This window comes from Mirounga leonina, unplaced genomic scaffold (assembly GCF_011800145.1).
Source record: "Mirounga leonina isolate KUSES-001 unplaced genomic scaffold, KU_Mleo_1.0 Mir_176, whole genome shotgun sequence".
Taxonomy (NCBI): Eukaryota; Metazoa; Chordata; class Mammalia; order Carnivora; family Phocidae; genus Mirounga; species Mirounga leonina.
The window spans coordinates 31107771-31120367 of NW_023270454.1; the positions used below are offsets into that span (position 1 = coordinate 31107771).

The 12597-nt window shown below is 37.2% G+C and overlaps 1 protein-coding gene across 2 annotated transcripts in view; it reads right to left on the minus strand.

Annotated features, from left to right (window-relative positions):
• The window catches only part of RBM46 (RNA binding motif protein 46), a 35847-nt gene extending 34075 nt beyond the window's left edge, over positions 1–1772 (minus strand). For both annotated transcript variants that reach the window (XM_035023204.1, XM_035023205.1), the window contains exon 1: positions 1600–1772. In XM_035023204.1, the coding sequence (XP_034879095.1) occupies positions 1600–1750 (151 nt within the window). In that variant the 5' untranslated portion in view covers positions 1751–1772. The remainder of the gene's footprint in view (positions 1–1599) is intronic.
• Positions 1773–12597: the final 10825 nt, after the last annotated feature.

Consider the following 12597-nt stretch of genomic DNA (forward strand, 5'->3'; position numbering starts at 1 on the left):
TATTTATTTGGAGAGAGAGAGAGAGAGCACACATGCAAGCATAAGCAGGGGGAGGGGCAAAGGGAGAGGGAGAATCTCAAGCGGACTCCGCACTGAGTACGGAGCCCAATGTGGGGCTTGATCTCATGACCCTGATCGTGACCTGAGCTGAAATCAAGAGTCAGATGCCTAACCAACTGAGCCACTCAAGTATCCCAGCTGTAGCAACTTCTTACTAGACACATCTCCAGAGGCAAAGAAAACAAAAGCAAAAATGAACTACTGAGATTTCATCAAGATAAAAAGCTTCTGCACAGTGAAGGAAACAATCAACAAAACTAAAAGTCAGCCTACAGAATGGGAAAAGATATTTAAATGACATATCTGATAAAGGGTTAGTATCCAAAATCTATAAAGAACTTATCAAACTCAACAGCCCCCAAAAAACAAATAATCCAGTCAAGAAATGGGCAGAAGACATGAATAGACATTTTTCCAAAGAAGACATCCATATGGCCAACAGACATGAAAAGATGCTCAATATCACTAATCAACAGGAAAATACAAATCAAAACTACAATGAGATACCACTTCACACCTGTCAGAATGGCTGAAATTAACAACACAAGAAAGAACAAATGTTGGCAAAGATGCCAAGAAAGGGGAACCCTCTTACACTGTTGGTGGTAATGCAAACTTGTGCAGCCATTCTGGAAAACAGGAAGTTTCTCAAAAAATTAAAAATAGGACTACCATATGACCCAGCAATTGCCCTACTAGGTTATTTACCCAAAGGATACAAAAATACTGATTTGAAGGGGCACATCACCCCAATATTTACAGCAGCATTATCGATGATAGCCGAATTATGGAATGAGCCCAAATGTCTGTCAACTGATGAATGGATAAAAAAGATGTGGTGGTATACATATACATGGAATATTACTCAGCCGTCAAAAAGAATGAAATCTTGCCATTTGCCACAACATGGATGGAGCTAGAATGTACTATGCTAAGTGAAATAAGTCAGTCAGAAAAAGACAAATACCATATGATTTCACTCATATGTGGAATTTAAGAAACAAAACAGATGAACATAGGGGAAGGGGGGGAAAGAAAAGAGAGGGAAGCAAACCATAAGAGGCTATTAACTATAGAGAATAAACTGAGGGTTGCTGGAAGAGAGGCAGGCCAGGGGACAGGGGGGTTTAAAGAGGTGATAGTTATTAGGGAGGGCACTTGTTGTGCTGAGCACTGGATATTATATGTAAATGATGAATCACTAAATTCTACTCCTGAAACCAACATTACACTATGTGAACTAACTAGAATTTAATAAAAAATTGAAAAAAAAAAAAAAAACTTCCTTACTATTTCTTAACCGACTGAGCCACCCAGGCGCCCCTCCTTACTATTTCTTAAACAAAGAGCAGAGTTGAAAAAAATGTAAGGGTCAAACATGCATAACACATATAATCTATCTCTTCTCCCTCACAACACTAAAAACGATTGCTAAGGTCTTAAAGCAGTTATAAGGAAAGAACTATTGTGTGGGGTATTTGTGGATATATATACATAATGTACATTAAAGAGTCAGTATTTTTTAACATAAATCCATACCTGGAGGAGGACCACCAAATTTCCTTTGCCCATTTTCTTGAACCATGTTGTAACCAGTCTTTTCCATCAAAGCAAGTAATGCTGCTTCATTTTGAGTACCAGTTCTGACTTTACTGCATCCATTTGTTCCATCTATGTTTTCTTCATTCATGGTTGCAGTTCCTGAAACAAAATTCAAAAACAGTGTTTATGACATGAAGCACCTGAGATCTATGAAGGATTTCTTTGCGTTTCAAGAAACCAAAAACAGTTGTGGCTGCTACATTTGTTGACCACTGTGGTCCTGCCCACAAAGTTCTGCTCCACAATGGATGCTGGGAACTTCATTTAATGTCACTGATCAATTAAGTAGTACCTTTAGAAAGCCTTAGCTACAAAAAAGGGAGGCAAAATTTAAAAAGAGAAAAGAAAAACAAAAAAAAATATAAAACACAAATAAGTGAAAAGGAGTTAGCGAAGAAAAAAGCAGAAGTAACAAAGATACTGCCATCAACGATTATATGATCACTGCTGATCTACAGAGCACAAGGTTTAAATTATTTTTATCATATAGGCCAACTGGATTTTACTATGCCTTACACTTTTCAGATAAATGTAGCCTAATGCCAATATGGCTCATGTTGCCAGCAATCATTAAGAGCTCCACCAGTTATCAGAAATTGAACAGATGCTTGGAGTAAGTAAACAGAACTTCAAACCAGCCCCTGCTCCCAGAAGAAGCTACTAGAGAAAGTAGGGATCAAAACCACTTCCTCTGAGCAGAAACAGGAACTACTGTGATTTCCAACTAGCAGCAGCTTAAGAAAATTACATCAGGGGCTCATCGGTGGCACAGTGAAACATCTGACTCTTAGTTTGAGCCCCAGTGGTGATCTCAGGGTTGTGATATTGAGCCCCGTGCCTCAATATCAGCGCAAAGTCAGCTTGAGGTTCTCTCTCCCTCTCCCTCTGCCCCTCCTGCCCATGCTCTCTCACTCTCTCTCTCAAATAAATAAATCTTTAAAAAAAAAAAAGAAAGAAAGAAAATTACATTAATGGGTAAGCAGGAGCTAGGGAGAACCTGAGATCTGTGTTGACCACTGTATATAAAAATGTGTTTTTATTTTTTTTTAAATGAACTTAATTACCAAATCCTTAGGTTGTCAGAAAAATCGCATTGATCCTAAAGATTAATACTGTGATTTATTCTGTTTCTTAACTTTATTTTTCTCTCATTTGGTGCTATCATGAACAAATACAAAAATTAAAATCCACAGCAGTGCCTGGGTGGCTCAGTTGGTTAAGCATCTGCCTTCAGCTCAGGTCATGATCCCAGGGTCCTGGGATCGAGCCCCGCATTGGGCTCCCTGCTCTGGGTCTCCCTCTCCCTCTGCCTGCTGCTCTCCCTGCTTTTGCTCTCTCTCTGTCAAATAAGTAAAATTTTTTTAAAAAAATTAAAATCCGGGACGCCTGGGTGGCTCAGTCGGTTAAGCTTCTGCCTTCAGCTTAGGTCATGATCCCAGGGTCCTGGGATGGAGTCCTGCGTCAGACCCCTTGCTCAGCAGGGAGCCTGCTTCTCCCTCTGCCTGCCACTCCCTCTGCTTGTACACTCTCTCTCTTTTTCTCTCTGACAAATAAATAAATAAAATCTTTAAAAAAAATTCTCTTTAAAAAAAATTTTAAATCCACAGTATGGGAAATGCACTGGGCAAGCCATTTTGACTTTCAACAGAATTTTCCTAATTATAAATGGAAACCAAGTCATTGTAGCACAGCATTTTAAAAAGTATGAAATTTTCAGCCAGAGCACCTCAGTTTGACTTAGCTCTGCCACTTCCTAGCTGTGCAAACTTGGTCAGCTTATTGTCTCTTTACTCACTGTAAAATGAGAATACCAAGTTATTGCAAAGTTGCTGTTAGGATTAAATGGGGCAATAATGTAAAAGTCTTGTTAGAATTACCAGAGGCTTAATTAAAAAGTTAGTTCTGGTAAATACTAGAGGGCAGCACATCTTAATTTTTCCCATAGCCACATGGCTTTTGTTTTTGCTTTTTTCAGAAACATCTTGCATTTTCTCAAAGATTGGGGCGGGGGGATTGTGATGTGGCAGACACAAACCTAGGGAAGGTGGGAATGGAGAAGACATCACCAAAGAATCACTGCTCTAGAGTAAGTGAAACTGTCACTGCAGTTTTACTCCCCAGTACTTAGTATAGCACAATAGCTCTGACTGCCTAGATTCAAATCATTTTGCACTCACTAGCTATAATTTTGGGTAAGTTACTTAGCCCTTCTGTATCCTAATTTCCTCATCTTTAAAATGCAGATAATACACTGCCTATCTCATAGCTTTTATGAATATTAAGTCAGTTAACTGTTCTTAAAAACTTCTAGCACTCATTTTTTGGACATGAACACAAAAACCAATGTTTATGCATATATTGGAACCTTTCAAATCATTAAACATCAGCAAATAACCATAGCTTAGAATCCAGATATTTATCTTTACAGTAAATGATTTCAGAAGTATGACACTGGATAGAAACAGGCTAAAAATAACAATCAGAAGAGGTTCAGTTTATTTAGTAGACTATTATAAATGACAGAAAATTTCTACACATTATCTCTAGTCTCTACAACTACTAAAAGGGAGTCTCAACCTTGCTAAAAGAAAATTATCTCCACAGATAAAAAAAACCGAAGCTAAGAAAGATAAATTATCAAAGATCATAGAGCCAGAAAGTGGCACAGACAGAATTCAATCCCAAGTCTGCCTGATCTCAAATATCCCCTCCTGCCAAGAAAATGCCTTTTTGCCACTTTACCTTCAAAGTCCCTCAAAAAACAAAGAAGTATCCAAATTGACTTTTATGCAAGTAGAATATTCAGAAATTATAAATTAATATACCTGAGTCAGGTGACCTCTACGGTCCCTCCTAGTTGTAAAATATCTGAAGTTTTCTGAGTGGTGAATATAGCTATAAACACATTCATATCAGACACATCACACACATACAATCTTTTCAGTCTTTAAAGCTCTTTGCAAGCTGTTATATTGCATTCAATGGAATAATTCTGAAGAAAACAAGGCAGGAAAGTAGCTCCTAGACCCATAATAGTTTCTACCTGGCATCTACCTCACTTCCTTAAACTTAGTAGCCCAGTTTTTTTTATGACGCTAAGATTCATTTATCAAACTACCTAATGAATGTATTGAAAATGAGATATTAGGGACACCTGGGTGGCTCAGTCGATTAAGGGTCTGATTCTTGATTTCGGCTCAGGTCATGATCTCAGGGTCCTGAAACAGCCCCACATCGGGTTCCACGCTCAGCGAGGAGTCTGCTTGGGATTCTCTCTCTCCCTCTGCCCCTCCCGCACCCCCACTACTGCTCTCTCTCTTAAAAAAAAAGAAGGAAAGAAAATTAGATATTCAGTAGGCATCCTGAATTCAACATATCCAAAACTGAATATCACTTTATCTTCCAAACCTGTTTATGTTCCTTCCTGTTTTACATCTCTATCAATTCATCCATTCAACCAATAAATGGCACCACAACATACCCCCTCTCTTCCAAACTTTCACAACCAGAAACTCGTGAGCTAATGCAGTCTTCCTTTGATTCACAGTTAATCAGTCACAAAGACCTGCATATTTTACCTCTGGATATATCTTGAAATCAATCTCTTCCTATCCATCCCCACGGCCTGTTCTCAATTATTTTTTACTGGAATTAGCACTAGGTTCCTAACTGTTGTTCCAGGTTTTAGTCTTATGCCCTCCAAACAAAATCTCCATGATGCTATCAAGGTGATATAAAATACGTATCTGATCATCTTAAACTTTGACTACAAATCAAAACTGAGGGGAAAAAATGAGTACATTTATGGTTTAATCTTAGAATCAAGAAGCCCCTTCTAAAATATAAACAAAAAAGCCTCAAAGGAAAATATTACTATATTATTTTTACTACATAAATATTAACTATTATTTTGAAGGCAAAAAACAAAATCAAGACAGAAAATTATAAATAGGGAAAAATGATCTGCAACACAGAGCAGCACGGTGTCATAATTAAGAGCAAATTCAAGTACCTAAATAATTGCTTAAATGCAAATCCTGGTTCTCCCCCTTACTAGCTCTCACTTTGGGCTTCAGTTTACTTGTCCCTAAAAAATGGATACTAATAGTTTCTACTTTACAGAGTTGCTACCAGGATTAAGCATAAAGGGCTTAAAACAGCATTTTGCATATAAACACTATAAATGTATTTACTAATTAATATACAATAAATAAAACTAACTTCTAATAAAGTATTGTCTAATAAATTTATTAATAAAATAATAAGAAAAGCACAAACTGCAGACCAGGAATTGCAAACTCAGATTCATTCACTTGTTCAACATATGTTTGTTGAGCACCACTGTACTATTCCTTTTGTCTGGATACATCAGTAAATGAAAGACCAAAATTCCTCCCTGGCATAGCGTGTTAGCCAGTGGCAGAAAACAACTGATAATAAAAGTAATAAGGAAATAATATATGTTAAAAGGTAGTAGTGTGGCGGGGGGGTGGGGGGAGACAGGGATAGGACACATGGAAGGAATTGAGAGAAGACAGGGTGCAATTTTAAATAGGATAACTACTACTGACCTCAATGAGAAGACACAGACCTTATAAGTCAGATCACAAAGGACTTCAGCTTTTATTCTGAGTTAAATGAGGAGCCACCTAGGTTCTTGAACACAAGAGTAATATGATCTTTCCTTTTAAAAGGATGATTTGGCTACTGTTTTGGAAAGTCAAAAGAGGTGGGATGCCTGGCTGGCTCAGCTGGTAGAGCATGGGACTCTTGATCTCAGGTTGTGAGTTCAAGCCCCACACTGGGTGTAGAGTTTACTCAAAAATCAAATCTTTAACAACAAGAAAGGAGAGCAAAAGTGGAAGCAGGGAGACCAATGGGAAGACTATAATTAAAACTCAGGTGACAGATAATGGCAGCATGGACCAGAGAGGTTGGTGAAGGGGAAAAGAAGAAAAGTAGTCTCTGATATGAGATATATTTTGAAAATATATCCAACAGAATTCACTGACAGACTAGATATGGATTGTGAGATAAACAGAGAAGTCAAGGGTAAGATCCAAGTACTGGCCTGAGCAATGAGAAGCAGAAAGATGAGGAAGACAGAGTTAGAACAGATTTTAGGGGTAGGATCAGAGTTCAGTTTTGGACATGTTAAGTTTCTGTATCTACTAAATGACCAACTCAAATGCCTACAAGGCCCTGGGAAAAAATGTTAAATGAGCAGAAAGGCCAAGGATAAAACTCTAAGAAATGCTAAGCACCGTCTGAAAAGGGCATTGACTACCCAATTCTAGCAAACTGTTACCATGATCAAATCCAGTTTGCCAAATTTCCCAATTTTTCAGGAGGGAAGCCAGAAATCTGCAGATTTTTATGTGAAATCGCAATTTTTAAAATTTGAGAACCAAAGAGCTGCTTTTACCTACTAAAATGGCAAAACCGGTGGGAATGCAATTTGGTGCAGCCACCATGGAAAACAGTATGGAGGTTCCTTAAAAAATTAAAAACAGAATTACCATATGATCCAGTAATTCCATTACTGGGTATTTACCCAAAGAATACAAGAACACTAATTTAAAGATATATGTGCCCCTGTGTTCACTGCAGCATTATTTACAATAACCAAGAAATGGAAGTAACCTAAGTGTCCACTGATAAATGAATGGATAAAGAAGATGTGGTACAGTGGAATATCACTCAGTCATAAAAAAGAATGAAATTGTGCCATCTGTGACAACATGGATGAACTTAGAGGGTATTATGCTGAGCAAAATAAGTCAGAGACAGACAAATACCATAAGATTTCACTCATATGTGGAATTTAAGAAATAAAACCAAATGGACAAACGAAAGAGACAAAACAGAGACCCTAAAAAATCCTCAAAACAAACTCTTAAATACAGAGAACCTGGTAGCTGCCAGAAGGGAGGTGGGTGAAACAGATAAGGGGATTAACAGTATACTTAGTTAGATAAGCACTGAAAAATGTACAGAATTGCTGAATCACTATATTGTACACCTGAAACTAACATAACACTATATGTTATACTTTAATAAATAATAAAGTAAAATACTGCAAAGCTACATAAATGTCATTTCATTTACAGGTGCAAATACTCACAGGCATTAAAATGGCATGACTAAAAAGTAATCTGGTAGAAAGTCATGTTCAAACTTAGTCCTGGGTATATATTAGTTCTAAATTCCAATTCAAAACTTAATGAGTCAAATTCTCACAATTCAGTACAATTCTCTTACATTTATTAAATGTTTTCTATGTCCGAGTCACTTTACTGGACTTTCAGTCACACTGATGACCCTGAAGGGTAGAACTACAATCATGAGTGTTTGGTGCTGGGGATAGAGAGTATGCCTTAATATAACTTTCTACTAAGCAGACAGAACTGTACTAAGTTAGAAAGGACTGCCACAGAAGGTAACTTCCTGCCAAGTGGAAGTATTCAAACATGGGCTAAACATGCTGTAGAGATTCAAGCAAAGGGGGCACTGCTGGACGATGTGGTTTTTACCATTCCTTCCAAAATTTAGTACAGAGTTAAAGCAATAGATGCTGCCTTAAAAGAACTTATAATCCAGGATATAGTAATATCATCATCATCCAGTTAGATGCCTTCTGTTTTAAGCCTGCATTTTCAAGAGCAATCTCTCTAAGAGATTCATGGTTCCTTAAAAACAGAGTATTGCATAGCCAAAACAAACCAAACAAAAAACTGAAAATTATTTCAAATATAAAAACAGTAACAAAAACTATACAGACCAAACAAAACACCTACAAATTTTCTATGGTTTTAACTCTGGGCTGCTTAAGGGCAGAGATTCCATCTGCCTTGAGCACTTTGCCTGTTATCCACTACAGTGTTTGGTACACAGTAGGTACTCAATAATTATTTCTTGGATGTGGAGTCTAACAGAAAATTCAGAAAAATCCTTACCAGGACTTCATAGACTGTTAAGAGGCATGTATTTCATTGGAATTATCTTTTTAGAGGGAAATTTGGCAATATTTATCAAAATCTAAAATGTTTATAAACTTAATAATTACTAAACAATTAACTACAGATATAGTTGCACAAGTATGCAAAATATATATGTGCAAGCATGTGGACTGAAACAATGTATGTAAAAGCAAAAATCTGGAGGGGCCCCTGGGTGGCTCAGTCCATTAAGCATCTGCCTTCCGCTCAGGGTCCTAGGATCAAGCCCCGCATCAGGCTCTCTTCAGCAGGGCATCTGCTTCTCTCTCTTCCTCTGTGCACTCTCTCGCTCTTGCTCTCTCTCAAGTAAATAAATAAAATCTTAAAAAAAAAAAAAGCAAAAATCTAGAAAATAGCTATTTGTCTATAAATAAAGTATTCAAAAATTATGGTATAACTACATAATGGAATATTATGTAACTGTCAGAGAATGTCAGACTTTTATGTACTGATATGGACAAATACTCAAGAAATATGAGGAAAAAGTACGTTGGAGAACAACTGAATGCTTTGTTTAAAGATATTCACGTATACATTCACATGTTTGTAGAAGCGTAAAAAAATTTTAGAAAAATTTACAAGAAACTTTAACAGTAGTTATCATTGGTAAGTAGGAATAAGGAATCAAAGCACCCTAACTTCTCACTTTCCTGTGACTGTCAAGAACATGTGCTACTTGTATTGAAAGTAAGAAGCCTTTTCAGGGGCTTCCCACTGTTCCTTAAATATAAAACCTAAACTCTTTAAAAAGCCATAGGGGCGCCTGGGTGGCAGAGTCGGTTAAGCATCCAACTTTTGGTTTCAGCTCAGGTCTGATCTCAGGGTCTTGAGATCAAGCGCATATCCAGGGCTGTGCACTCAGCGAAGAGTCTTGCTTGGGTCTCTCCCTCCTCCTCTGGTCCTCCCCCTCACTGCAATAAATAAATCTTTAAAAAGAAAGAAAGAAAAAGAAAATAAAAAGTCATAAAGGTCCTTTCACAATCTGGCCCAGCCTACCTCTCCAACTTCATTTCTTACTATATGTCAACAATACTTACCTATTTGCAATTTGTCAAATGTGCCAAGTTCTCACACACCAGCCTTTGTGTAGCTTGTTCCCACAGTCCTTTCTCTTTGCCTTTCCCATTTCTAATATCCTTCAGGAAAACCATCCCGCGACCCTCCCTTCTCAATGCTAAATTAGGTATTCCTCTATTTGTACTACCATCACAGAACCCATCTCAGAGTGCTGGTCTGTCAACCCCTTCTACCTCCTCCTCCCCTAAATTCTGCCATCTATCAAGAAAGGTCTAGTCTTTTATTTCCAAATCTCTACCACCATGTACACTCCCTGGTATGTGATTACTGTTCAGTGAATGAGACAGAAAGGGAGGGATACTGTGATTTAGAAATAATAGGCTTGGATGAGAGAAGACCTGAGTGCTATGCTTAGTCAAGAGAACTTTGATGAATTACTTTACAACCTTTATCTTTCCTAATCTGTGAAATTCCATTTTATGTTTATTTCTGCATTCAGCTATTTATGCCTGCATGATGACAGGCACTTTATAAACATTATTTCATTTAGTACTTAAAATAACCCTGTGAGGTATTATTCTATTCCGTTTATAGTGCTAGTAAATTGGTAGAGTAGATATTCAAATCAGAGACCTGTCTGCCTAAATATTGGGCTCCTAAAGCCCTACTTTAGATTACCTTCATTTTAGATATTTAATAATCTGAGATCTCCAAAAAGTGATGTGATTTGCCTGAAATCATATAAATTGTGAAACTGAACCTAAATCCAGACTTTTTCCCATCAATAGTTTTCTTTAACACGACTATAACAACTATTCAATTACTCATGCCTCTTTTGAAAACTATAGCATCATTTAAAAAAAAAAAAAAAACTGTATTAATTTAAGAGGGAGAGAAGTCAATAAAAAAAACTTTTTGGAAAAACTCTAATAAAATAATTTCAGGTTTATTAGAGACCTTAAAAATAATTTCATTTTATCACCCACCTGATGTTTGCATCTCCTTTACAAAATTGGTGCAAAGCAGTCACCTATTTTATTCTTGAATTCTTACAAGAAACTCACTGTTCTCTAGAACAACTTAACTTTGGCTAACTCTTTAAGAAAGTTCTTCCTTATAATGGATAATTTCTTCCTTTGTAACTTTCACACACAGATCCTCATTTTATTCTTCTGGCCAAACTGAACATGCCTCTTTCATAGAACTGCACGTGAAAAATGATTCTCCTCTTCTTCAAGCTAAACATTACCAGCTCCTTAAATCCAACATTTCCTAAAGTGTTATGTCCCTTAGAATATTATTCCAGGAGCTATTAACAGGCCTCAAAAATGTGTTCCATACCTAAATACATCTGAGAATCACTATACCTCTCTCTTAAAAGTATCACAATAAGGGGCGCCTGGGTAGCTCAGTCGTTAAGCATCTGCCTTCGGCTCAGGTCATGATCCCAGGGTCTTGGGATCGAGCCCTGCATCGGGCTCCCTGCTCTGCGGGAAGCCTGCTTCTCCCTCTCCCACTCCCCCTGCTTGTGTTCCCTCTCTTACTGTCTCCCTCTCTCTGTCAAATAAATAAAATCTTAAAAAAAAAAAAAGTATCGCAATGAACATCAGCATATTTAAGGCCATGAAAAGTTTCACTTAAAACAAACCTTTCACCTTTAACTCCTGTTTTTCAAACATTTCAACACAATACCCTAATTTTCCTTGCTACTTCTATTAACTTTCTATAAAATTATTTGGAAAATGCTGCCTTAACTGCTCTTTACATGATACAGTTTCATGTTCCCACACTATCCTGTCTCTTTTTCTTTTAAAAGCATAGTGGCCAAAATTACAGAGGAAAGATGACATTAGTGTTCTACACAGCTGCATGGCATTGATGGTTCAAATCAAGTACACCGTCAACAAAATACCCAAATCTTCCCTAGCCTATGTCAAAGTAACTGGATTTTAAAGCCATACTGAATTTCATATTAGATTCAACCCACAAGTTCTTCTTAACCTCCCCTGATCTTTTACCCACTTGTGTCCCAGCTATGAAATGGCCTGACTTAACCCCCTTTTCCAAGACATAACTTTTTTTTAAGGGAGGGAGAGAGGCACGAGAGGGGAGAGGGAGAAGGAGAGAGAGAATCCTAAGCAGGCTCCACACCCAACACAGCCCCAAGATCATGACCTAAGCTGATCCAGAGTCGGACATTTAACCAAATGGCCCCCCAGGCGCCCCCAAGACATAACTTTCTTATTCATGCTTAATTAAGAGCAAACTTTCCAAATATAATCAGAAAATATCTAAAAACTGCCCTAGTTGGACCAGTGAATAGTAATGATTCTACATTTTCTTTTTAAATAGTCAACATTCTGTCATCCTTGTAATGTGACTGATTATCCACCCATTAATACTATTTGGGTCCTGATAATTCATTTTAAAAATGTATTTACATCTGAAGAACAAGTATATGTGATATTCTGAAGAAACTTTTTTTTTAAATAATAAAGCTACCTTTCTCCATTTAAGATTGTTTTTACTAGGTTTCGACATTATACTATCATTGAAGATTTTCTACTAAGAGAATATTAGAATTGCAAGTGGACCTTAGACCACCTCCAATTTTACACATAAAAAACCAAGAGCAAATAAAGTAGAGACTTGCTTAAGGTCACAAAACTACTAACTGAAAAGACCTGTGGCTTAAACCCTCAGACTTTTATAAACTCTGGCTCTCTTTCATTATTTAGTCCAGAGGGACCTTAATGGTCTAAACATCCCATGGGACACTGCACTAGGCCCCTTACACTAAAGACACCATGTTGATACAATGTGGAGAATAGGAAAATATGAGATTTATATATTTTATTTTTTTTAAAGATTTTATTTATTTAACAGAGAGAGACACAGCGAGAGAATGAACACAAGCAGG